General features: G+C 42.1%; 2 protein-coding genes across 2 annotated transcripts; both read left to right on the top strand.

The window, feature by feature from the left end:
* The first annotated feature begins 1,165 nt into the window (after positions 1-1,165).
* Positions 1,166-6,019, top strand: LOC119494255. Its single transcript, XM_037779995.1, has 6 exons — positions 1,166-1,374; positions 4,669-4,722; positions 4,837-4,947; positions 5,112-5,189; positions 5,297-5,881; positions 6,012-6,019. The coding sequence occupies exons 1-6, from the start codon at positions 1,218-1,220 to the stop codon at positions 6,017-6,019; spliced, it is 993 nt and encodes a 330-aa protein (XP_037635923.1). The 5' UTR covers positions 1,166-1,217.
* Positions 6,020-6,075: 56 nt separating this feature from the next.
* On the top strand, positions 6,076-9,279 carry LOC119494232. The gene is made up of 2 exons (XM_037779959.1): positions 6,076-7,311; positions 7,626-9,279. The coding sequence occupies exons 1-2, from the start codon at positions 6,105-6,107 to the stop codon at positions 8,633-8,635; spliced, it is 2,217 nt and encodes a 738-aa protein (XP_037635887.1). The 5' UTR covers positions 6,076-6,104; the 3' UTR covers positions 8,636-9,279.
* Positions 9,280-24,562: the final 15,283 nt, after the last annotated feature.

Raw genomic sequence — 24,562 nt, 5'->3', positions numbered from 1 at the left:
GCATTAATAGCTCGACGATCTGCGATAATAAAGCCAATAGGAAATAGCGATAATAATGATAAATGACAGTCATTATAACGGCAACGATAAAAGATCCACCTTAGAACCATCTATTCATGTGTGTTTGCTAAATATTAATGGCATGTGGTTTGGGTGAGACGGGTTTCGAGGCGAGGATCATCAGACATATTCTGGTAGTGTGTTACTATTTTTAGCAACCGTAGCACAACCAACCGGTTATTTCCTTGGCGCAGTAGGCAGCGCGTCAGTCTCATAATCTGAAGGTCGTGAGTTCGAGCCTCACACGGGGCACGTCTTTTGTATCATGTTCACATGGAATTACCTTCAGTCACATGGAATTATCTGAGCCCACGAACTCGACCTTGGTTTATCAATATCCCCGGCAGAGGTTGCCGAGGTAGGCTCAAAGCTCCTTGGCGGAGAGGCGCCAGGGGTAAATGCCCTGGTATCACATAGCTCAGCCTCTCCAGGAAAGGTTATTCCAGGGTGCCTGAAAGGAGGCCCCCGACCGATTGTCGAACCTCTCCAATTATCTTCAGTCAGATACGCAACTGAGCCCACCAACTCGACCTTGGCTTAACTTATCTGTTTTTTCTATGACAGATTTGGTGAGACATTTTCAACTTTCAGGAGAATTCTGCCATTGGGTATTTTACCAAGTTGGAACCAGATCCAAAATGGAACTGGCTTTCGGAACCCATCCCTACCAGTGCATAAAAGTGCACGTCGACTATGTTTGCATTTGTGCCGGCTTGGCCAAGCGTTGTCATTTGCATACACCATTTGTGCGAAGGACAACCTGTCCTTTCAGTTCATGTTAAATTAAAGAACTTCTGTATTTCACTCATCAAGTTGAGCCGAAGGCAGCGCGTGTGTCTCATAATCTGAATTCTGATTCTGGATTTTACAGATCCATTTTGGCTGTGTTGTGGGCCTTGTTGGTGCAGTCGGCAGGCAGTGTATAAAGGAGGTTTGCTGTCTTCTAGTTCAGGAAAAGCTGTGTTTTTTAGATCTTTTTTTTTTCTTCAATCTTCAAAAAAAAAGATATTGTGCATAGGTTGGGTAAAAGAAAAGCTCGCAGACTCCCCGTCGGGGAATCGAACCCCGGTCTCCCGCGCAGCACACAGGGATTCTTTAGCTAAAGCGCCCTAAACACATTTCCATTCATTCTCTATGGTAGTGCTGAACCACTACGGATGCAATATATCTTTGGCCGCTATTGTTTGTTTGGCGCCCTTTTTCCGAGGAGAGGAGTTGTTGTTTCCTTCGCCACTCTGTCAGTGTTGGTCTGGATGATCTACACTTCACATCGACTTGAGCTTGAGCTACGCTGTGTGGACATTACGCCAAACGGTGAGTTATATTTAGATAAATAAAGATTACCAACATGTTACTATAATGTATCCTGGCGCTGTGTGACGTGTTCTTGCTTGTGTGGACGCTATAAAGTTAACGTTAGCCGTGTTTCTTCAGTTTATTGTGTCGCCGCGGCCGTGTTGGCGACTTTGGGATGAACTACAAGCTAACGTAACATTTTTAACAATGAACCAACATGTTATTATAATGTATCCTGGCGCTGTCTGACGTGTTCTTGTTTCTGTGAACGCTATAAAGTTAACGTTAGTCGTGTTTCTCCCGTTTATTGTGTCGCCGCGGTACTTTCGGATGAATTACAAGCTAACGTAACATTATTAACAATGAACCAACATGTTACTATAATGTATCCTGGCGCTGTGTGACGTGTTCTTGCTTGTGTGAGCGCTATAAAGTTATCATTAGCCGTGTTTCCTCAGTTTATTGTGTCGAGCTGCTGCGGTATATTCGGATGAATTACATGCTAACGAAACTTAACATTCCTTAGGTTGAAAGCATCACGTTGTTAGTTAACATTAATGTCTAATGTAGCGTTAACTACGGTATATCAGCAGCTTACATCAGCAGTAAGGTTAGATATAACGTTACTCTGGACACACTAACGTTACTTTACATACACACATTGACAGAATGATAAATGAACAAGCTTCATATGAATCATAAAGTCGTCGTGTTTGCACTTAACGCTACGTCGACTACTTTCAGTCTCCGTTGTATAACGTTGCTGTTGTCACAGCATGTACTTATACTTAAGGTTTTTAATGCAGGACTTTTACTTGTAGCAGAGTATTTCTACACTGTGGTATCAGTACTATCACTGAAGTACAAGATCAGAGTACTTCTTCCACCTCTGTTAAAATGAGAGAACACCAGAATATTGTTTATTAATTGAGAACCAATGTCTCTGAGGGTTTTTCATACTTTGTCATGTTGTGTACAACGTACTATTCATGCTTAATTTTAACACTTATTATATGCTTCTATACCATATTACAATTTTCAAAATACTAAATAGGCCACGTTTGTCTGAGCTTGTCAAAAGCAGAATATATCAAATATAGTCTAATGCATGTCTGTTTGGGATAGGAAAGGTGAATTGAATGCAGGGCGTTGCTGGATAAGACACTTCACACTTCAGTGTTACTTGAGTCAGAATCACTGGTTGGGGGTGGGGGAGCTGAGCTCCCTTCACCTTCAAGTTCTTTCCCATGGGTAGTTCAAAGCATTTAACCCATGGGGGGGGTCTATCTTTGAAGTGTAAATAGTCTGCCTCAACAACCAGAGCTCATCGTTAAGACATACACAAAGGCAGGCACTTAATCAAGGTACTATACAAAGTAGTAAAGGTAATATTAAAGTAAAGGTATTTGATATCATTTTTTTTTCTTCAAAACCCTGATAAATACAGTGAGAATATGTAGACAGTAAAGGGGCTAGAGCTGAGATGTGAACCTCCTAATTCCTGCTCTCCCTTGAGACCCTCACTATTAACATTTGTTATGAAAACAATGCCTGTCTATAACATATTGATAGATCAATATGCTTTTCTTCATTACAGGTAAAATGCAGAAAACTGTTTTTTTCCCTGGGAGAATGAGTGTCACATTCCGCAAGGGACCACTTGGATATCTCTGTCAGGATCCAACGGATGCAGCCAAACTCCTTAAAGACAACCCCTCTCTACAGGACAAGTCTGCACCCGTGAAGGAGGAGCTGGTCAGGAAAAATGCACTGTCTGTGATCATTTTAAGAAGAGGGGATGCTTCAGATAAAACTGAGGTGGCTGGAGAATACATCCTGCAGTTTGGGAAATATAAAGGGAAGTCCTTCCGCTGGCTCCTTGAAAATGACATTGGGTATACCATCTACCTAATCAAGAACCAGCAAAAGGAGGAGACTGCAGGAGTGTTCACGGCAGGGGGGCACAGCAAGGACAGCCTGCTGTCATTTGTGAGCTATGCCCTCAGCTTTCAAGAAATCCAGTCTCTTCTCAATTATGAGAAACAAAAGCCAGTTGTGACAGCAGCAGCAGCAGCATCAGAGGATGACCAGCTGGTTGGTTTTGGCTCTCGTGCCAAAAGCACCTGGAGAGAGATTTGGGACAGCAGGGATGATGGCTATGCAGCCTTTATTATGAGGAAAAGCTGTGCTCCAGGAACAAAGATGCACAAACTACAAGTGTACCTGCAGAAGAAGCTGCCCTCCCCCTCTGGCTCCTCTCTGGTGACACATGCCTCACAGGCCCCTGCTGAAGCCATGGGTGGGTCTTGTTTTCCATTTGTTTTGTCAAAAAAATGTATATGCTGTCATGGTATCCAGTGTATTTTAGTACACCAAAGGGAGTAAACTTCGTCTTCCATTATTTCAGTGGTGATTTTATTCATACTATCCTAAGTACAGTAAAGCCATATTTTTAGTACATTCTAATTCTTGTCTGTTTGCATCACAGTGATGGATGAAGATGAAGAGCTGGAGAGAGCGATGCTGGGTATCTGTCCTTCTAAGCAACATGTGCAGAGCTGTGAGTAAACATTTGTTGTCTTATATTGGTTTGTTTCTACTGCCTGAAGATTCAAAATAATTTACAGTTCAGCCTGTTTAATATTAGTTGTGTATTCTATATAGTTTATATTTAATTGTTTTTGTTTGTGTTTTACAGCTGTTTCTGCACCATCAGCATCAACTGCCAGACGACAGGCTTCGGGAACAGAAAGAGGTTCTTAACCAAACAAAAACGTCCTGTCGTCGACAGAGACTCTGGGACCATGAATTCTTATCCCAAACCGAAGCATGACATAAACCGTTCCTTCTCATATTGACCATGTTCTGGTCATGTTTGTGTTTTGCTGTTCAACTTGTTGTCCTAGTGACTATGAATTGATTCCAGTCATGGCGAGGGTAAGTAGCACTCTTTATTCCAGTTTTTAGACTTATATGATGAATATATATATATACATATACATATATATATATATACATATAGGACTGCTGTGGTTACTAACACTTGTATGCATGTGTTTGCGGTGTGCCATGTTGCTTCCCCTGCTTAGGCTAAATTGTAATGACTGACTACTAAATATTTATCCATACAAAACTAAACTGCATGTGTATGAATGAAATTCTTTATACTTTAATGTAACAAACAGTCTGTTTAACTATATAAGGCTGAGATAAACAGGTGAAGTAAAAGATGGATAATGTATGCCTTTACTAACACCAGTTTTTTTTATATTGTCAAAATATAAATGACTGACAAGATTTTTTCTGTTGTAGTACCATCTGCTACACTGTCCACACCAACTGAACTGAAGGGTTCACAAGTAGATGGTAAATGCATTATATTTCTTTTTATCCATTTAAACCTTTCTGTCATATTCCCTCTGATTATGTCCGTTATAAACCAATAATTGATTACTTTTTGTGGTCCTTATCTCCTTGCAGCCCCTGCTCTGCCGATGGTAAAGAGACCTGTGCCCCTTCCTCAGGAGCTGATGTTCCTGATGCCAGAAACACCAGGACCCTTGCCAACAGAGACAACTGTCACTGTTCCAGGTGTGTATTATTTTAACTGTATTTGCATCTTAAAAATATCCATATGTAGTGTCCATCGGAACTGTTCTCATTGATGTAAATCAGATACTGGTGCACAATGTCATAGTAAAGTTTTTTATTTATCTTACTGTGAATAATAATGAAATGTTTAATATTCTATATAGTGTCAGAGGCACTTCCGATTTCTCCTGAGACGTCTGCAGAGCCCATTCAACCGCCGCTGCAACCGCCAAGAGCTCAAAGTAAGTATTTGAATGTTCTTGATTTGGTTGTGTGCATGTCAAAGAGATAGAATCAAGTCAACACACAATCTTAATAATTTGCTATGTCTTTCTTCTTGCCTGACCAGGTCAGCCATTACCCAGGCCATCAGCTGTCCCCAGCTGTCCTCCTCCACAGCTTCCTGGCTATGACCATGATGTCAGTCAGTGGAACTGTTCACAGCAGCAGAGGACCTGGATGAAGACAGAGCTGGAATCCCTGGGTCTCTGGCCAGGCTCCATTCCTGTGCGCAACCCCATGAAGATGCTGTCACTGTGGCGTCTCCCTCCCCAGCCAGAATTAATTGACAGCATCTCTGATCTTCCATCCCCAAAGTACTCTCAGCTCCATCCCTTTTTCATATGGAAGCCAGAGAATGACAACTTGATGGCGAGGCTGAGGAACAACGACACTCTGCCATGTATCGAAGGTTGTGCTCAGCCTCAAGTTACCTCTGCAGGTGTTGGTAGGCCTCGTGTGATTGTTGGCATCACTGGACAGTACTACCTGTTGTCATCCAGGCTGTGCTGCAAAGTGTGCCGGAAGAGGTGGTATGCTGACAACCCACTGTGGCTGGAAAAGCTTCCAAAGAGGTTCACAAACCTGTTGCCAGCAATACTGACCTACAAGAAGGCCATCTGTAAATCGGTCATGGACGAGCTTAGACGCACAGGTAACTCACCCACCGACATGACAAAGCAGATTATGGAGATGATGTTATCATCAATATTTTTTGCTATTATTGGTGACATGAACAGCTCATAATCACAACTTACATTGCTTTTCATATTTCATATTTTCAGTTCGATGAAAGAAAATCCCTTTGCATTCATTTAGCTCATAAGAATAATTATATTGTCATGAGTGAATACACTGGACTGCACATAGTGATTGATATGACTGCTTTAACATTCATGGCTATATTTGTCTCCATTCTTTCTTTCAGGGATTGCTGTGCAGCGTTTAAGGTGGCAGAATCTTGTGCAGGAGAGCATCTGAACTGGGATGCTTGGAGGACAACTGATGCCATTGTTGCTGAGGCCACTTCTGGTAACCTGCTGAACGTCTGTGCATCACGATCAGACTTCAATACAAACATGACCATCAAGCTGGACTTGTTCCACTGTCTGAGGCGGTTTCTCCGGGAGTGTGTGTCAGAGCACCATCCTCTGTACAGCTCTTTTGCCCAGTTTCTGTCTGCAGCCTTTTCTGTGGTGGACCAGGAAGACCTGCAGAGGCTTAAAGACGCCTATGCCTTCTGTGGAATTCAGCCTGCCAACCCAACAAAGCCACACACTCGCGAGCACTGCAGGACCAGAATTCCACTGCCTGAGGAGCTCATCAAGAGAGTCGAGGGAGTTTTCCAGCACTTTCACCTCACGTGTGATCCAAATGGTGCTCCTCTCTTCAAGCCCTCTATGCTGAAGACATGGCGGATTCAGCGTGTGCACATCCTGCGAGGTTGCCTGAGTGATCCTGAGGTGGAGGGTGGGATCTTGTACAGGCATGGAGGAACAGTGCAGCTGAATCATGTGAAGGGTGAAGGGGCTAGAGTTCCTGTTTGGATCCCCATCAGAGGCACATCCCAGCAGGAGGGATACCATTTCCACCAGGCTCAGTGGGTCACTGGAACACGTGTCTCCACAGAGCTGTTTCAGGCACAGGGGATGACAGGGGTGGCGCGGTGGAATTACCAACGTCTGGTGGACTTGAAGCAGCCGGGTGTTCACCTCCCAGCTGTCTTTGATCCAGCGTTGATGGCAGAGCTCAATGCAGTCTCTGAACGGGTGTTGGGGCACGTGAAATATCCTGCTTTTCAACTCTCTAACAGAGACACTGGAGAGAAGTTTGGCCTTGAGTATGTTGAGCCTGGTTGCCGCCCAGTTCCTCTAGACTGGGACAAGCACAGGAGCAAGACCGACTCTACCACAGACCGGAATCCACCTCCGCAAAGCGGCCAGCTCACTGCCCAGTCTGAGCCTCTTCAGTCATCCTCCATGGCACCACAGAAGCTGTTTCAGTTTGCCGCATGCCCTCCTGCTGACTTGGCTATAAAACCAGAAGTGACTCCAAGTGCAACTCCCGAGCCTCAGACAGAGCCAGGTAAACATTTGACAGACAGACAAAGTACTTGACAAAACTTCAGCATCAGTAACTGGATTTTCATCCTATTTATTTAGTAAATACCCTAATAGATGTGTTGCATCTTTCTTTTCTTAGAGATGAGACAATATGAGGGCCTTATTTGATGTGTTAATGAATCTACTTTTACATAAACATACCAGTCAGCCATGAGCCATTATCTAAAAAATCTGACAAAGTATAAAATGTTTTCACCCATGCGAGTGTATGAATTGGGGTTTTCCCCCTTCTGTGTGCCAGAATGATTTATTGTACTCCGTCTTTTATTTTTATAGAAACCACATCTCCGCCGTCTCTGCCCCTGCTGTCCTCCCCAACTGGAGCTCGCACTGGACCTGTGAAGACTGGTGGGAGGGTATTTGTGTTGGACCACAAGCGCTGGCCAGCCCCTATGAAGCAGGTTATTGACAACCTGCTGAACAAACACCGTGGGCAGAAGGACATGCTCAAGCTTGTGGACCAGGACTGTGCTGCTCTAGTTCACAACTCCTGTACAGACCCAAACAGCATGCTCCACCCAACTACCAAACTCCATATTTCACAGTACATAAAGCACCTCATCAAATTATTAAACACCAGATCCTCTTTAAACACCAGCCCCGAAAAACTGCAAGAGAGGCAGGAACTCTGGCACTCTCTGTCAGAGGGCAGTGAGACTACCACTGTGCCGGTTGTTAGCATGCCTGTTGCAGTTTTTAACCCACCTTCACCTGTTCAGACCCTTGCCACACCTCTAACGCAAGCGTCTATTGAGAAAATAGTTCACAACATCATGGAGAAGCAACAGCAGCACCAACACCAGCAACAACAACCAGAGCAAAAGAAGGCACACACAAAAACGTGTCTTTCCTGTGGCCAGCCAAAGTCGAGATATGAGAATGATGGTTCTTCCATCCACTTCTTCTTCCAGCAAGGTCCTGTCAGATATTTCTACTGCTCCACAAAAGTTTTCAAAGCTTATGGTGCTAAAGGTCTGACAAACCCCAAAATGCCCTTTCAAGACTTTGCAGCGACAAAGTTCTTTCAGCAGGAACTGGACACAACAAAAAAAAGGGTGGAGGAGCGAGGACAGCAGAAGAGGAAAAGGACTGACTCCCCGCAGACAGGTCGCAAGTGTCGATTCTGTAAGATGGAACTGAAGCAGGGCCCAAACAGTCCTCACATTCACACTGGATTCCCTGGAATAGCAGGGAAGTACATCTACTGCCCTGCTAAAGTCTTTTCCTACTACAAAGATCAGGGCATGGAGAAGGAGATGACCTGGAAGGAGTTCTGCTTTTTATGAGACTGAAAAAAAGAGATGGGAGGTTGAAAGGGGAAAATGAGAGACAGGGAGGGGGAGTGTTTTGCCATGTTTTAGTCATTTTAATAATTATATTACACCACACACACAGCTTGCAACACTGTGTAATCTGGCTCACTGGCCCCGTCTGCTGCTCTCTCCTGGTCTCTTAACCACCCGGACCTGATGGCTGATTGGGCGAAGCCGTGTACAAATATTCCCCACAGCTGCATGATGGGGGAGGCGTTACCTGAAGAGACAGAGGAGAGAGCAGAAACACACAAAACAACATTAATATATTTATTTTACATATTATTTTGTGTTGAATATTTACTGTCACGGTTGTGTTTAATATACATTTCATTCACTAATGTCTACATGTCTCATTAATAAATGAATAATTTATAGTCAACAGTAAGTCTTTAATTGAAATAATTAAGTAATTGAAATTTAAATGTAACACATAGTAAGAAAACTCTGTAATATAATTGGTTAATAGTACTAGTACACATACAGCCTGTTTCCCAGTAAGAAAGAGGAAACACTATAGTTTCAATTCTATGTTAAAGGTCTCATATTATGCTCATTTCCAGGTTCATAGATGTATTTTAATGTTGCACTAGAACATTTTTACATGCTGCAATGTTCAAAAAACCCTTTATTCTTCTCATACTGCAGCCTGAGTCTACCTGCCTCAAAGCCTAATTCAGCCTCTGTCTGAATACCCCTGACTCATAGCCTGTCTCCTCCCACTCTGCTCTGATTGGTCAGCGTTTTCTGTCAATCAAAAGTCCTCAACAACACAGCGCCACAGCGCTCATGGCTTGAGTGCAGGGAGAGAGAAGCAGAAGAGTAAAATAAACTACTTTTAAGGTTATAAACCAGAAACTTCACCCAGCGCACGTTACCGGAGGAATCTGATCAGAAATCGGCAACAAATGATGAACATCTGTGGTCCAGATTCCAGGTTTTCCTGACGGTTTTTCTCAGGTAAATAATACTATTTATAGCTCTGCTAGTTAGCTCAGTATTTACCTTATGCATCAACTCTGCAAACCGTAAACATACACTCTGTTTTACGTCTCTCTTTACAGATCCATCTGTGAGAAATGACCGACAGAATCATCCCAGAGGAGAGCAGGCAGCTGAGAGCAGATAGCTGAGAGCAGATAGCTGTGAGCAGATGGGAGATACAGAGCTAACCCGTTAGCATGTGGCTACATGCTAACGGGTTAGCTACATGCTACCGCTATGAGACGGTGTGTAACCACAGCGACCATCAGGGTGGAAAATAGAAGATGTGAAACAGTAGTCAGTTTATTATTTCTGCTAAAAGACACCTGATAAATGTATGGAAGATCAGAGTAATGGTATATTATTTACAGTAGAAGCTGTCTCTGTGTTATCATGACTACAGACCACCGGAGCTTAGCTTATCATAGTTTACCAGAGCTGAAGACTTTCTCCTGTACCATGTCACATAACTAACTAACAGGTGAGATGATTACAAATGCTGTGAATAATTAATATTGTCATCTGTCTACTCAAATAAAGTTTGACTGTGAAACAGAAATATGTTGTGTTGCTTACAGTCACTATTTACTACCTGTACTCTTCTACATGCATGACATCAAATATATATAATATATAAATATCAGCTGTTTAAACATTGTAATTACATAAAGCCTTTGTGAAAGAACATGTTATATTTAGATGATGGGAGTACATGAAGCCTGTTCTGCTGGTTCTTGCAGACTAACAGTAGGAGCTACTTTGCTCAAGTTCGGTTGAGGAGGAGAGACAGTGGGCGGGGTCAGCTACTGAAGGTTCTCTCTTGTTCGACCAGGAAACCCTTACATGGCTTGCAATTCTCTAATGACGTCAGAAGAGATGGAAAAGCTGCGAAGTGATTTCCAACACCCATTTCCGGACAAACGGAGCAGGAGAAAAAGAGAGAGGATGGTCTTTTATGATACTATGGTGGCCTGTAGACACACTGGGGACAGATATTGATGTTTAAAAGACATGGAAAAGTGCATTTTGCATAATAGGTGACCTTTAAAACTTTTTTATCAATCACTTTTTATATACCTGGTCTTTGATGGTACTGCATCCCTCTCACCACCCCTACTTCCCGCATCCATGCTATTGCATGAATAATAGTAATAGATAAATACATAGGCCTATATTTAAAACAATATCTGCATTATTTGAATAGTCTCAAACTGCCTTGGACTTGCTTGATACTTTTATACTTATATTTATACTTATATATTCTAAGTATAAATGTATAAGTACCTGTTTCAACCTCTGTAGCAGCAGTGCTTTATGCAAAAAAAGTGAATGCAAAGCCCTGTGTTGAATATCTATTGTTCATTTTAGTATGGGAAGTCTTGCATACCATAATATTACTTCAAAGTGTGTTTGTATGTACAACACTGCTAGCTGTCTTTCTCTAATGTGAATCTCAACACTTGGATACAACACTTTTTGATATCTGAAGTTGGTTCAAAGGATTAAGAAATAAAACGTTCTGACTTCAACTCTTTGTATCGATGGCGTGGAAATCAAACTTCTTCTATCTCCCCAAATCTTACTCTGTTTCATCTTCTAGCACTCCTTTTCCATGATTGTCTTGTGGTCAAACGGATAATGAAAAGCCCTGAAGCTAAGCTGAAGCCAACTATTGAATTTTTGTAATGTTGGCAATGTTGGAATTGACGCTCTCTCTACTGCAATGCTATCACTATATGTTGCTTTAGTTAAGAATATAACCCAAAATGTTACTCACACAATAACAGCCGACTTTGACCTGATTTGAAGGATAAGGGAGTTCAACAGAACTATGAGGTCCCGGAGCAGTGCACTTACACTGGTGTTGCCCTTTACGGATGTTGTCTCAGCAGTGGAGTGGCAGCGATGCTGCAGGCTTGTGGAGAAATGTCAGTTTTTTTTTCTCTGTTCTGCACTCAGAAATCTCTCTCATCTCTCTCAAGCCTTGACAACAGTTATGTAGTCTGGAATTAAATGGTGGGTAAACCATCAACAGGAGCAAAAATCAATTATTCATAAAAGAGTGTTTTGTAAAAGTACATGGATTTGAATAAGTGAGAGAAAGCATGTGTGCAAGTGCATGTTACCAGAGCGTGGTGGTGGTGTGTGTTCATGCGTCCATCAGACCATGTAGATGACAGTGCTTGCATGTATTCATGTGGTCATTTTCTCTGCACCATTAATAACGTCATTGCTGTCACAATTAAAACATTTTGGTCTTTGGTACCGTCCTGGAGCAGATACAGCCCAGCTGTCAAATATGGAAGAATTCATTATGTGAAGAGAAACAAATGGAGCGTAGCGTTAGTTCAGCAGCTGATCTTAAGCCAGCCCAGCTGATGGATCATCTGATTCCCCTTTGTGCATTCATTGGTAAATCTCATACAGGGCGCCTTATTTAAGCTGCTTCAGAACGACCAGATTATCTGAGTACACACTTCAATTTACCCTGCTGCTCGTCATGTCCATTGCCGTCCGTGATGAGGACCCATGGCTGGACGACTGCGTCATAGAGTCACAGCATCAGCAATCTGAGGCAGAGGAAGCCATTGGCGAAGAGGCCCCAGTCCCTATGCGCCGGAGCTCTCTTCTGGCAAGTAGACATTCGAGTTCTACTCCCAGCATTAGTGAATGACCAGTGCCCAGGCTCCTGGAAGTCCTGTTTGAAAACCATATCACAGCTACAGCCGCTGCACCGCCCTCCAAAAGAGCTCGAGCCCCAGCCCCAGCAGCTGGCTCCGTGGACCGAGAGGATAACCCCGTCCTGTCAGCCTTATCCAGCATCTAGTCATCGCTCACCAATATGAACTCCAGAATCCAAGCCCTGGACCCCGTTTCGGCATCCCCAGCAAGCCGGGTTCTACCCAACACGGCCAGCCCTTCCACCGCCGTGCCACCATCATGGTGAAAAAAACAAAAAACACACATGATCAGGCATAAATCTCACAATCTTGTGGCTTATTGTTGCAAATATTAACATCACTACCTCCAAGAAAGTGCAGCTCAGAGCTGCTTCCCCAGCTTTTCAGAAAATGCAACAACACAGAGGATGTTCTGTAGAAAACAATGAAAATCTGTGAGCCAAAGATTCAGAAAAAAAGCCTTGTGTTTTGCAGGGAAAGCTTTGTCCAAAAAAAAAGCTCCAGATGATGGCGGTTGAAAAATTGTGAAAATGTGCATTTGAATGTTGGACTAAACTGGCCCACACGCAACAGTCCCCTTTAACAAACCTGTGCTAGTGTAGACCTTTAAATGTGTATCTGTGGGGGGCGCTGTGGAGCCACGAACCAAGATAGCAGCTTAACGTGGAGGCTCGTACAGCTTTGCACTAAATGACTTAAAACCCTAATTTACCAATACCAACTGAACTGGGACTATGTCCAAAAAGACTACGACTAAAGACTGTGATATCTTCACCCGAAAACGCGGCTCCAAAAAGACGAAAACTGACATTACATCCGAGCTACACGAGGAAGCTAACGCTAGCGGCATGGCAGACTTGGCGGCGGTGCTGGCTGAACTGAAGTCACGTCACTCTGAGTTTGGAAGTTTTGAATCCAAACTGGACAGTATAGATGCCCGTCTGGGTAAAGTGGCCAGCTCTGTCGCTGCACTGGAAAATAATATGACGGAGGTGAAGCGCGACATCGCTTCCACTGCCACACGGATGGAAGAGGCTGAAAACCGGATAATGTCAACAGAGGAGCACCTGGACAAGAACCAGACTGAACTTACCAACACCATGAAATGAATCACCTACCTGGAATCAAAAACTGACGACCTGGAGAACTGGAGCTGAAGGAAGAATTTACGTCTGTTTGGTCTCCGGGAGGGCGCTGAAGGTAACCAGCCTCTGCTGGAGTTCATACAGAACATGCTACCGCGCTGGCTGGAGCTAGACACCGGGAAAACCTTCACCCTAGAGCGCGTCCACCGAACCCTAGCACCTCCGAAACCAAACCAGGACAGAGCGGTTATCATCCGGTTCCTGAAATTTCAAGATCGGGAGTTTGTTTTCCGCTCCATTAAACAGCGTAACATCATGTGTGAGGGAAACAGACTTTTCTTCGCCCAGGACCTCTCAGCTGAGACCATGCGACAGCGGCATGAGTTCAACACAATCAGAAAAGTGTTTTTGTTGATAAAGGAATTTTCCGCAGATTCCAGCTTAATCCATGCAAGATCCGGATCCTCCACAATGGGAAAATACACCTCTTTTCATCACCAAAAGAGGCCGAGGATTTCCACCGCGGACATGTCTGAGAGGTCTGATTAAAGCAGCGGTGAGAATTGATTATTTTCCGACTTTTTAGTCGGAGTATCAGTTGATACTGATTGTTTAAGAGATATAAGTCTACACGAAACGAGTCCCAGAAGACTGTTATTTTATTTATTTATTTTTTCCTTATATTTATTTTACTAGAACGGCCACTCCATCCTTTTTTATTCTTGATAATATTGTAGTCAAGACGCTGTTTATGCTGCCAGAACTGTTTTTGTTTCTGTGTTCGTTTTTATTGGAACTTTATTTCCACTGAGATGGACCTGAATGGACACTTCTAATAGGTAATACTGGCATACAACTCAGTGGCTATTTTAATTTCAATTTTCAATCTTTTTTTGGTTTTCTTTCTTTTCAATATTACATGGGTTGAGTATATCATTTTCTAAGTTACAATGAGGTGCATGGTTGACGGACACAACTATTTGCCTTTGGAGTAGGGTTTATATAGTTTAGCTGCTCCTCCACAGAGTGGATCAGCACAAGCCCCTGTGTTTTGTTCTGAGTAAGGGAGGTGAATTTAAGTGTTAATGTGTAAATGTATGGGGATTATTTTTTGTTTTTGTTTTTTTGTTTTCTGTCTTTTCGTATGTCATGCACTCAACATAGCAGTAATGTCTCTTACTTCTTTTCCTTGTGTAATCAGTGTGTATTATGGAACAGAGGAACACTCAGAGTATCTTTAATATAAAAGCCACGAGCTGGAATGTCAGGGGACTAAGGAAGTTAATCAAATTGAAACAGGTTATAAACCGGATCAAGCAACTTAAATCAAAAATAGTTTTTCTTCAGGAGTCCCATCTGACCATTTCAGATATTAAATTGGTACAGAATAGATGGCCTGGTCAAGTAATATATTCGTCATATAACAATTATGCTAGAGGTGTACTGATACTTATCCATAGGTCAATACCATTTCAAACTATGAAAACTATCCAAGACACAGCTGGAAGATATGTTATTATTCAAGGCAGTATCCTGTCTCTCACATTAAACCTAGTCAGTGTATACGGGCCAAATGAGGACAATCCTACATTTGCGTGGCTCTTTACGTGGCTCTTATATCATTGGAGGAGACTTTAATTGCACTATAAACCCAGCCTTGGATCGCTCTACAGGCGTTGATATCTATAAGTCGCAAACTAGAAAATTAATTAAGCAATACATAGTGGATATAAATTTGGTTGAAGTATGGAGAGAACAGAATCCTAGCAAAATAGAATATTCGTGTCACTCGGGTACATGTAAATCTCGTTCTCGTATTGATTACTTTCTTGTCTCGAGAGAGCTTTTATCAAAGATTAAAAGTTGCTGGTACGATTGTATATAAGTTAACCATGCTGCTGTCTCGTTAAATATTCACATAGACAAACATAAGTTTGTCTATGTGTCCCCCAACTGGCGGTTCCAGGTAAGATGGTTACAGAACCCGGACTTTGTTAAACTCATGGAAACAAAGATAGATAACTATTTTGAGTTAAATACAGATCACACTAGTGCCAGCACGAGATGGGAGACATTCAAAGCATACATTAGAGGAGAAATTATTAGTTACACAAGCTCCAAGGCTAAACAACAAAAAATAAAGATGGAAACTTTGGAAAAACAAATTAAATCTTTAGAGATAGATCTCAATGAAGGGGACGATCCAACAAAACAAAGAGATCTGCTACTTTTTAGAGCCAAATATAATAAATTGTCTGCAGATATAGCTGCAAAAAGTTTAATGTGGCTGAAGCAATCCTATTATGATCAAGGGGAAAAAACTGGGAAACTTTTGGCATGGAGAATAAAAAAAATACAATCTGATAGAGCAATTAACAGTGTAATAACCTCTTCGGGAAGCCTAACAGTGGACCCATTGGAAATTAATAACAGTTTTAGGGAATTTTATGAAAATTTATATACATCGGAATGCCCCCAAATTTCAGAAGAAAGGGACATCTTTCTTGATCAGTTGCAATTTCAGACACTGACAGAAGATGCAAAGAAGGAGTTAGACAGTGGTTTAACAATTGAAGAGCTATCACAGGCTATCAGAAATATTAATAGTGGCAAAGTGCCAGGGCCTGATGGCCTACCAATTGAATTTTACAAATCATTTCAAGTAAAACTTTTAGCTCCACTCTTGAATATGTATGACGAATCCTATAGAAATGGAACTCTTCCACCCTCTTTAAGGCTGGCGCTGATAACGCTAATCTTGAAACCAGGGAAACCTTCTACAGAGTGTTCCTCATTCCGGCCAATAAGTTTAATTGGAGCTGACACAAAAATACTTTGTAAAGCCCTAGCAAGGAGATTAGATCCTTATGTCCCACATTTAGTTAGTAATGATCAGAATGGTTTTGTCCAAGGACACCAAGGATTCCATAACATTAGAAGAGTTCTTAACATAATTCATGAAAAATTTGATGCAAAAGATACGGCACTGTTGTCGCTAGATGCCCGGCAGGCCTTCGATAGGATAGAATGGCCATATTTATTCAAGGTTTTGCCTAGATTCGGATTTGGAAAAAACTTTCTTAAATGGATTCAGATTTTATATACAAACCCAACAGCCAGTGTCTTAACAAATAGTATAGTCTCTAAACCAATCATCTTGGAGCGATCTACTCGCCAGGGGTGCCCTTTGTCACCGATGTTATTTATATTGGCTTTAGAACCCCTAGCCATGACAGTAAGAACACAGACGGGCCTGTCGGGCATCCGGTTAGGAGAACAGGAGCACAGAATATCCCTATATGCTGACGACGTGATTATTTTTTTAACAAATCTATCTGTTAGTATCCCCAATTTAATGCAACAGATTGAACTGTTTGGGCGTTTCTCTGGTTATAACATTAACAATTCCAAATCATCAATACTATTTTTGAAAAAAGAAGAAAGACTAAACCCAGTTATAAAAATCCCATTTGTTAATGCAAAGGAAGGATTCACATACCTCGGTGTTAAAATCACCCCCGAAATTAGAATGATTGTCCCAACAAATTATGACCCACTAGTGTGTGAAGTGGAGAAGACACTGGATCGATGGATGACAATGCCCATATCAATGGTTGGCCGTATAAACATGATCAAAATGAATATAATGCCAAAGTTTCTGTACCTCTTTCAATCACTCCCGCTCCCATTACCAAAGTCATTTTTTGATAAGCTTAATAGTACTTTTGGTAAATTCATTTGGAATAACAAAAAATCTAGGCTGAGACTTAGGTTGCTATACCTGCCTTATGAAAGGGGAGGGCTGCGGCTCCCAAATCTGAAATTGTATTACTGGTCAGCTCAGTTACGCTCTGCAATGTTCTATTTTTCAATGGAGGCTCTTCCAGCCTGGGTGAATATTGAGCAGGCATCAACACCAAACCTTCCATTAAAACTGTATTTATACTCTGCAGATCCCAAAAATCTGAAACAAACAACGGAGAACCCTTTCCTTAAAAATACTATTGACATTTGGTATAAAGCACATCAGCATATTGGGGATACCCCGCCGATTTCTCGCTTCTCCCCCATATGGGGCAATGTATACTTTAAGGCAGGAAGGGCAGATGGTGGTTTGAGAATTTGGGCAGAAACTGGTTTGCAGAAAATAGAGGATCTTTATATTGATGGTAACCTTCTTACATTTGATCAGCTGTGTCAGATATATTACATCCCTAAAAAACACTTTTATAAATATTTACAGCTGAAACATTTTATATTATCAAAACATAAGTTCATAATATCTGAACCACCACTATCACATCTTGAAAACCTGATACTTCTGAATTTAAATGGGAGGAGTCAGATTTCTTTATTTTACGTGGCTTTGATGTCATATGATAAGGAGTCTACGATTGACAGGCTGGAGGCATGGAGACTGGATATTCAAGAGGACATATAAGAGTCTGATTGGGAACTTGCATGTTTAAAGGCCCAAAAACAATCAATCAATACGAGAATGAAACTATTACAATACAAATGGTTAATGAGAACTTACATTACCCCGGCCAAACTGAACCAGGCATTCCAGACACTTGTACTAAATGTTTAGAAGGAAGGGGTACTCTGTTTCACGGTGTATGGGACTGTCTGAAATTAAAAAAATACTGGGAAACAATTGTTCAGAATATATCTGAGATTGTTGGAGTGAAGGTGCCTCACCAAGCAAAGATATGTATACTAGGTATATATCCAGATAACTTTATTGTTAGCTCAAAACAGTTAATTTTAATTAACTTTGGACTCCTGCAGGCCAGGAGAATGAGAGCTTTGTCTTGGAAAAAAATGGATTTATCTCCGATACATGTATGGGTGAGGGAGATGGCATCTTGTGTTGTACTGGAGAGACTTACATACATAACCAGAGGAAAAGCAGCAGACTTTGAAAATATTTGGAAACCTTTGTTGGAGTTTCTTGGACGTCAGGGGGCACAGTCAAATTAAAACTGCTGTGGGTTGTTGAGTGCTGTTGTTGAAATTGTTGTTGTTTTTTTGGGTTTTTTTTTGTCTTATCTTTTATTTTCTTTGTTTTCTTTGTTGGATAAGTGAAACATGAAATGTCATGTCTCGTTTTCTTTAAAATTCTGACTAAACATTTCATTTTATAATTTAATAATTAATATTGTTAGTCTGTCTGTATGTGTATATATGTATATATGTCTATATGTAAATTCAATAAAAATATTGCTTTAAAAAAAAAAAAAAATGTGTATCTGTTGTGTTATTTCTGAAAAGAAAAACAATAAATATAATTTTTACAAAAAAATAAGTGTTTTATTTGTTCTACTAAAATTAATTGAACAAATCAATAAATCTCTCTCTCTCTCTCTCAATTCAATTCAATTCAAATGGCTTTATTGGCATGACGTAACACTGCACATGTTGCCAAAGCATATTCAAATGATGATTTTTTTTTACAATAATTACATTCATAAACATCGATTAAATAAAATAAAATACAAAATAATTTCAATCAATTAATTGGAACAATGATATAAACAGGAATGATACAAATTTACAAACAAACAAACAACAACAAGGTGCAGACAGCTGTCCCCGTCCCTGTCCCTCAGTTCATGTCCCTGTCCCTCAGTTGATGGCAGGCAGCAACATAGACTGCTACCAGCTCACAGGTCCTAGTGTCCTCCCCCAGTAGGACAGATAACTTGTCTTCACCTGTGAGCTGTAGAAAATGTTTAGTTCTGAAATTAATTTTTTTGAAATATATATCCCTGATGTCTTGATATTTCTCACATTTGGTGAGGAAGTGTAGCTCTGTTTCAAGCTCACTCAGGCTGCAGTGAGAGCACAGTTGCTCTACAGGGAGCCAAGTCTTCCAGGTCTTCCAGTTCTATGGCGAGGCTGTGCTCACTCAGTCTGTACTTTGTCAAGGTTTTTCTTAAATGTAGATCAGTAACCATGCTCAGATAGTCTGCTATGGTGTACTGTCGATTTAGAGCCAGATAGCACTGCATTCTGCTCTGTGCCTTTGTCTGTGTTTGCCAATAGGTGATGTAGTTTAGTTTTAACTGTGTTGTAATTTGGTTGAGTCTAATTGGTGGTCTGTTCTGGTCCTGAGGCCTTGGTGTGTTAGTGGAGAGGGTTGGTGAACTCAGCCTCAGGACCAGCTGGGTAAGGGGGTTCCCCTTTCTGCTCATCTCTTGGCACTGCAGGGCTTGGTAATGATATGAGAGGGGGTCACTATGTTTTAGATGTGTGTATTTTTATTATTAGTGGATACTGGCCTAATTCTGCCCTGCATGCATTATTTGTAGTTTTCCTCTGGACATGTAGGAGAATCTTACAGAACTCTGCATGCAGGGTCTCAGTGGGGTGTTTATCCCATTGAGTGAAGTCTTGGTTTGTAAGTGGACCCCACACCTCGCTGCCATAGAGTGCAATTGGTTCAATAACACACTCGATAAGTTTAAGCCAAATTCTAATCGGTATTTCGGTTTGGATATTTTTTTGAATGGCATAGAAAGCCCTGCGTGCTTTCTCTCTCAGCTCATGAACTGCTTCTTTAAAATGTCCAGTTGAACTCATTTTTAAACCGAGGTAATTGTAGTGTGTGCAGTACTCTACATGTTTTGTACCAATTGAGAACTTTGGTAGAACATCCTGAGATCTGGATCTTTTTTGGAAAATCATTTTTTTGGTCTTTTTGGGGTTTACTGTCAGGGCCCAGGTCTGACAGTACTGCTCTAGCAGGTCCAGGCTCTGCTGTAGACCGTCTGCTGTGGGGGACAACAGAACCAGGTCATCTGCAAAGAGCAGGCATTTCACTTCCTGATTGTGGAGACTTACACCAGGGATCTGGGATTTTTCTATTAGAGTAGCCAATTCATTGATGTAAATATTGAAGAGTGCAGGGCTGAGATTACAGCCCTGACGAACACCCCGCCCTTGGTTAAAGAATTCTGTTCTTTTTTTTACCAATTTTGATGCTGCACATGTTGCCAGTATACATTGATTTAATAATATCATATGCTTTACCCCCTACACCACTTTCAATAACTTTTGTAGAATAATCCTATATGCCAAATAGAATCAAAAGCTTTTTGGAAGTCAATAAAACAGGCATAAATTTTGGTTTTATTTTGGTTTATATGTTCATCAATCAGGGTGTGTAGGGTGTAAATATGATCAGTTGTGCGATGTTTTGGTATAAATCCAATTTGGCTTTTACTCAAGACATTGTGTTTGGTAAGGAAGTTCAAAAGTCTGGCATTCATGATACTACAGAAAACCTTCCCCAGATTACTGTTCACACAGATGCCTCGGTAATTGTTAGGGTCAAATTTGTCTCCGTTTTTATAGATTGGGGTTATGAGTCCTTGATTCCAGATGTCAGGAAAATAACCTACACTCAGAACCAAATTAAATAGTTTTAATATAGCCAATTGGAATTTCTTGTTTATGGGTTTGAGCATTTCGTTCAAGATGCCATCAGGCCCACATGCTTTTTTAGGTTTGAAGGCCTGTAGTTTCTCAAGGAGCTCTTGCTCAGTAATTGAGGAGTCTAATGGATTTTGGTTGTCTTTTATAGCTAATTCCAATTCAGTCAACTTCTCATGAATTTGTGATTGCTCTGTGTTTGCATTAATTTGAACGGTATGGTATAGTGTTTTAAAATGAGTTGTCCATATGTCACCGTTTTGTATAGCCAATTCCTCATGTTGGGATTTATTCCGTTTTTTCCAAATTCTGCCAGAAGTTGTTTGTTTTGATGACCTCCTCAATTACTATCAGTTGCTGTTTGTTGAATTGCTCTTTTTTTAGTCTGAGTGTACGTTTGTAGAGTTTTAGGGTCTCACAATAATGAAGGCGTAGATCAGCATTATTGGGGTCTCTGTGTTTTTGGTTTGATAACATCCGAAGCTTTTTCCTAATAGTTCTACAGTCTTTATCAAACCAGTTGTTTTTCACTCTTGTTTTTGGTTTATTCATGGTTACTTTTAGTTGAGCTGTTTTTGCAATATGTTAATGTTTTTCACTGCTAGATTGAGGCCTTCTTTATTGTAAGAGTATGTGGAGTTCAGAAAGTCATCTAAAAGTGTTTGGATTTTGGAGTTATTGATTGCTTTCTGGTATTGTTCTGCACTGTTTTGGTCCCATCTGTATGAATTTCTAATGTTGTACAGCTTACTGGGTTGCGTGTGAATTATCTGTATGTCTGATCTTTTGATAAACAGGGTTATTTGACTGTGATCAGACAGAGGAGTTAGTGGTTTGACTGTGAATGAGCTGAGAGAGGAAGGGTCGATGTCTGTCATCATATAATCTACGGTGCTGTGGCCAAGAGGTGAGCAACAGGTGAGTCTACCCAGGCTGTCCCCCCTTACCCTACCGTTGACAAAGTACAGACTGAGGCTTCGACAGAGCTGTAGGAGGTCCCTTCCGCTCTTATTGACGACGTGGTCGCTGTTGTTCCTGTGGGGGAGAGTGAGAGTGTCTAATGTGTTCTGATTAAGGATGAAATTGTCCCCTTTTGGGTCAGTGAGGTCAGCTAGTGTTCCTGTGCGTGCGTTTGTGTCCCCAGCGATGAGCACATTTCCCTGGGTCTGGAAATGGCTCGTCTCTTTCTCAAGGATGGAGAAGATCTCATCTGAGAAATAGGAGGATTCAGAGGGGGGGATATATATCGCACAAAGAAACACATCCTTATCGATTGACAGGAGCTTCTTTAGTTTTAGCCAAATGTGGTATTTGTCAATTTTGAGGGGCTCGATTACATTTTGTAGGTCAGATTTGTACCAGATGATTAATCCTCCAGATCCTCTACCTTTGTTAGTGTAGCTATGTTTTTGAGATGGAACTGTTATTTCCCTATATTTTTTTGGACAGTGGGTGACAGTGTCTGCTTTACACCATGTCTCCTGCAGGATGATGATGTCGACATCTTTAAGGTTTGTATTGAATTCAGGACATAAACTCTTCAGCCCCAAGGCTGAAGAGTTTAGGCCCTGGATGTTCCACATGCATATAGACAGGGATTTCATTACAAAGATAATAAAGAGAACAGTTAAGACAGTAACTTTTGGATTGTTAAAAGAGATGCAAACATTAAACAATATAAAACATCATTAAAGGCATTTGTTTGAGTGATGTGTTTATGTATTTATAAATGTGTGTGTGCATGTATGTATGCATGCGTGTATCTGTATATATATATACGTGTGTGTGTGTGTTTGTGTGTGTGTGTGTGTCTGTCTGTGTGTGCTTGGATTTGTTTTGTTCTAATGCTAGTTCAGCTTAGTGCAGATGTACTGAAGGAGCTGTTTGATCTCACTCATTCCTTCAGAGTCCACTCGTCCTCTGAGGGCCTCTGCGTAGCTGCGTGGGGCCTAGTGTGGTCCTGGACTCTGGGGATGTGGGCTTGGTCTGGACTGGGGCTGAGGGCCGGTCTCTTTGTTCTGGTAGAGTTGGTGGTGTGGTGGGGGATAGTAGGCTGGGCCAGGGCCTCTCTGCCCGTGCTGCTGGAGGTGTTGGTGTGGTGGTGGGTAGAAGGCTGGGCCAGGGCCTCTCTGCCCGTGCTGCTGGAGGTGGTGGTGGTGATGCTCCGGTGGTGGTGGAGGCCTGTGGGGAGTGTTGAATCTGGGTGGATGTCTAGGAGGTCTTGGGCTCCTGGTGGGGTCAGGGTAGTACGGGTCTCTGGGCGGTCCCCTGGCTGGTGTGGAATGGAGGGTTTGGCGGCCAAGTGCCACATCCTTCAGTGTTTTGGTGAATATCCCCACTACCTGCTTCTTTAAGTGGGAGTTGTCGTGTAGGTGCTCAGGAGTTATGGTTGGATGATGGGCAACATGCACATTAGGAATCAGGGCACATCCTTTGGTGATGTCAATGTTCACCTTGCTGATGGTTTTGGGGTGAAAGTCTTTGCGGGGTAGCAGGGTAGCGATGATGATGCGTGAGTTGGGGAAGGACTCGGATGCTTTCTCTGCAGACCAGACCGCCAACATTTTCTTGCTCCTCTCGCAGGTTGTTGGTGCCGGTGTGGATCAGAATATGACCTGGTGTGCCAAACTCAGCCTGGGAAAGGATGTGGAGCGCGTCTTCTGTTTTTGGGCACCATATCTTGGACACTTTTAAGTTGGGGAATAGTTTTTGCTCTTGAATGAATTTTCCATTTGAGTCGATGAGAATAACGACCTTTGTGTCTTTTTTCAGGGTGGTGGGCTGACATTGTGGGTCATTTGTACGTGGGGCTGATGTAGAGGGGGGGGCTGGGAGGGAGGTTAGGGGGGGCTTGAGAGTTTTTCACTGCTGCATCATTGTGGGTTATGATAGTGGTAGGTGGCGGGGGGGGCAGTTGGGGGAGGATTGGGAGGGGTGGGGGGTTGTAGTTGTTCTGTAGGAGTCTCTACAATCTGTTTTCTGTGTTGTAGCTCCACCATGATGGTCGACAGTTCCCTTGCCATCTCTTCTTTCATCTGTGCTATTTCTTTCCTCATGATGTTTTGTGTTTCCCTGAGTTCAGTGGTGAGGACCTGTTTGTCCCTCTACAGGCTAGCTACCTGTTCCCTCAGCTCCTGGGTAGCAGTCTCCAGCTGGTGCTTCTCCTGGCAGAGCTGTTCTCGGAGGTCAGGGTGTGATGTGGTGCTGGTATAGGAGCACACCTGTTCTCTCAGCTCGGTGAGCTCCACTTCAAACAGAGCCAGTCTCTCTCTCAGCTGGTTGACAGTGTGGTGGTCTGGGTTCTGGTTGTCAAAGCCAGGCAGAGGGGACGATAGAATGATGTTGTGGGCCTGGGTTTCTGCTGTTGGGGTGCCTGTGGTAATGGGGGAGCTCAGAGTGCTGCTCTTATTCTTTTTTAATTCTGCCATTTTTGTCAGAGTGGGGAAGTCCTGTGTAAATGAGCCCAGGGTGGTTTCATTACCCTGCACCATTCTGGTAAAGGTTCACAGTCATCAGTTTTCCCTCTTGGTCTTTGTCTTCATCCTCAAATATCTGGATTTGCCTCCCCTTGCAGATCCCTCTCCTTGTGGTGAAGCTGTAGTGCTTTAATATGTCTGTGTGCCATGCAGTGGTGTGCTCAGTGTAAAAGAGCAAGTTGGTAATAGTACCAGTGCTATTCGAGCGATCAGCATACAAAGTCTCTGCATTTTCTC

Source organism: Sebastes umbrosus, chromosome 9 (assembly GCF_015220745.1).
Source record: "Sebastes umbrosus isolate fSebUmb1 chromosome 9, fSebUmb1.pri, whole genome shotgun sequence".
NCBI lineage: Eukaryota > Metazoa > Chordata > Actinopteri > Perciformes > Sebastidae > Sebastes > Sebastes umbrosus.
Note: the sequence above shows the minus strand (reverse complement) of the source record. Positions and strands in the feature narration are given on the sequence as shown.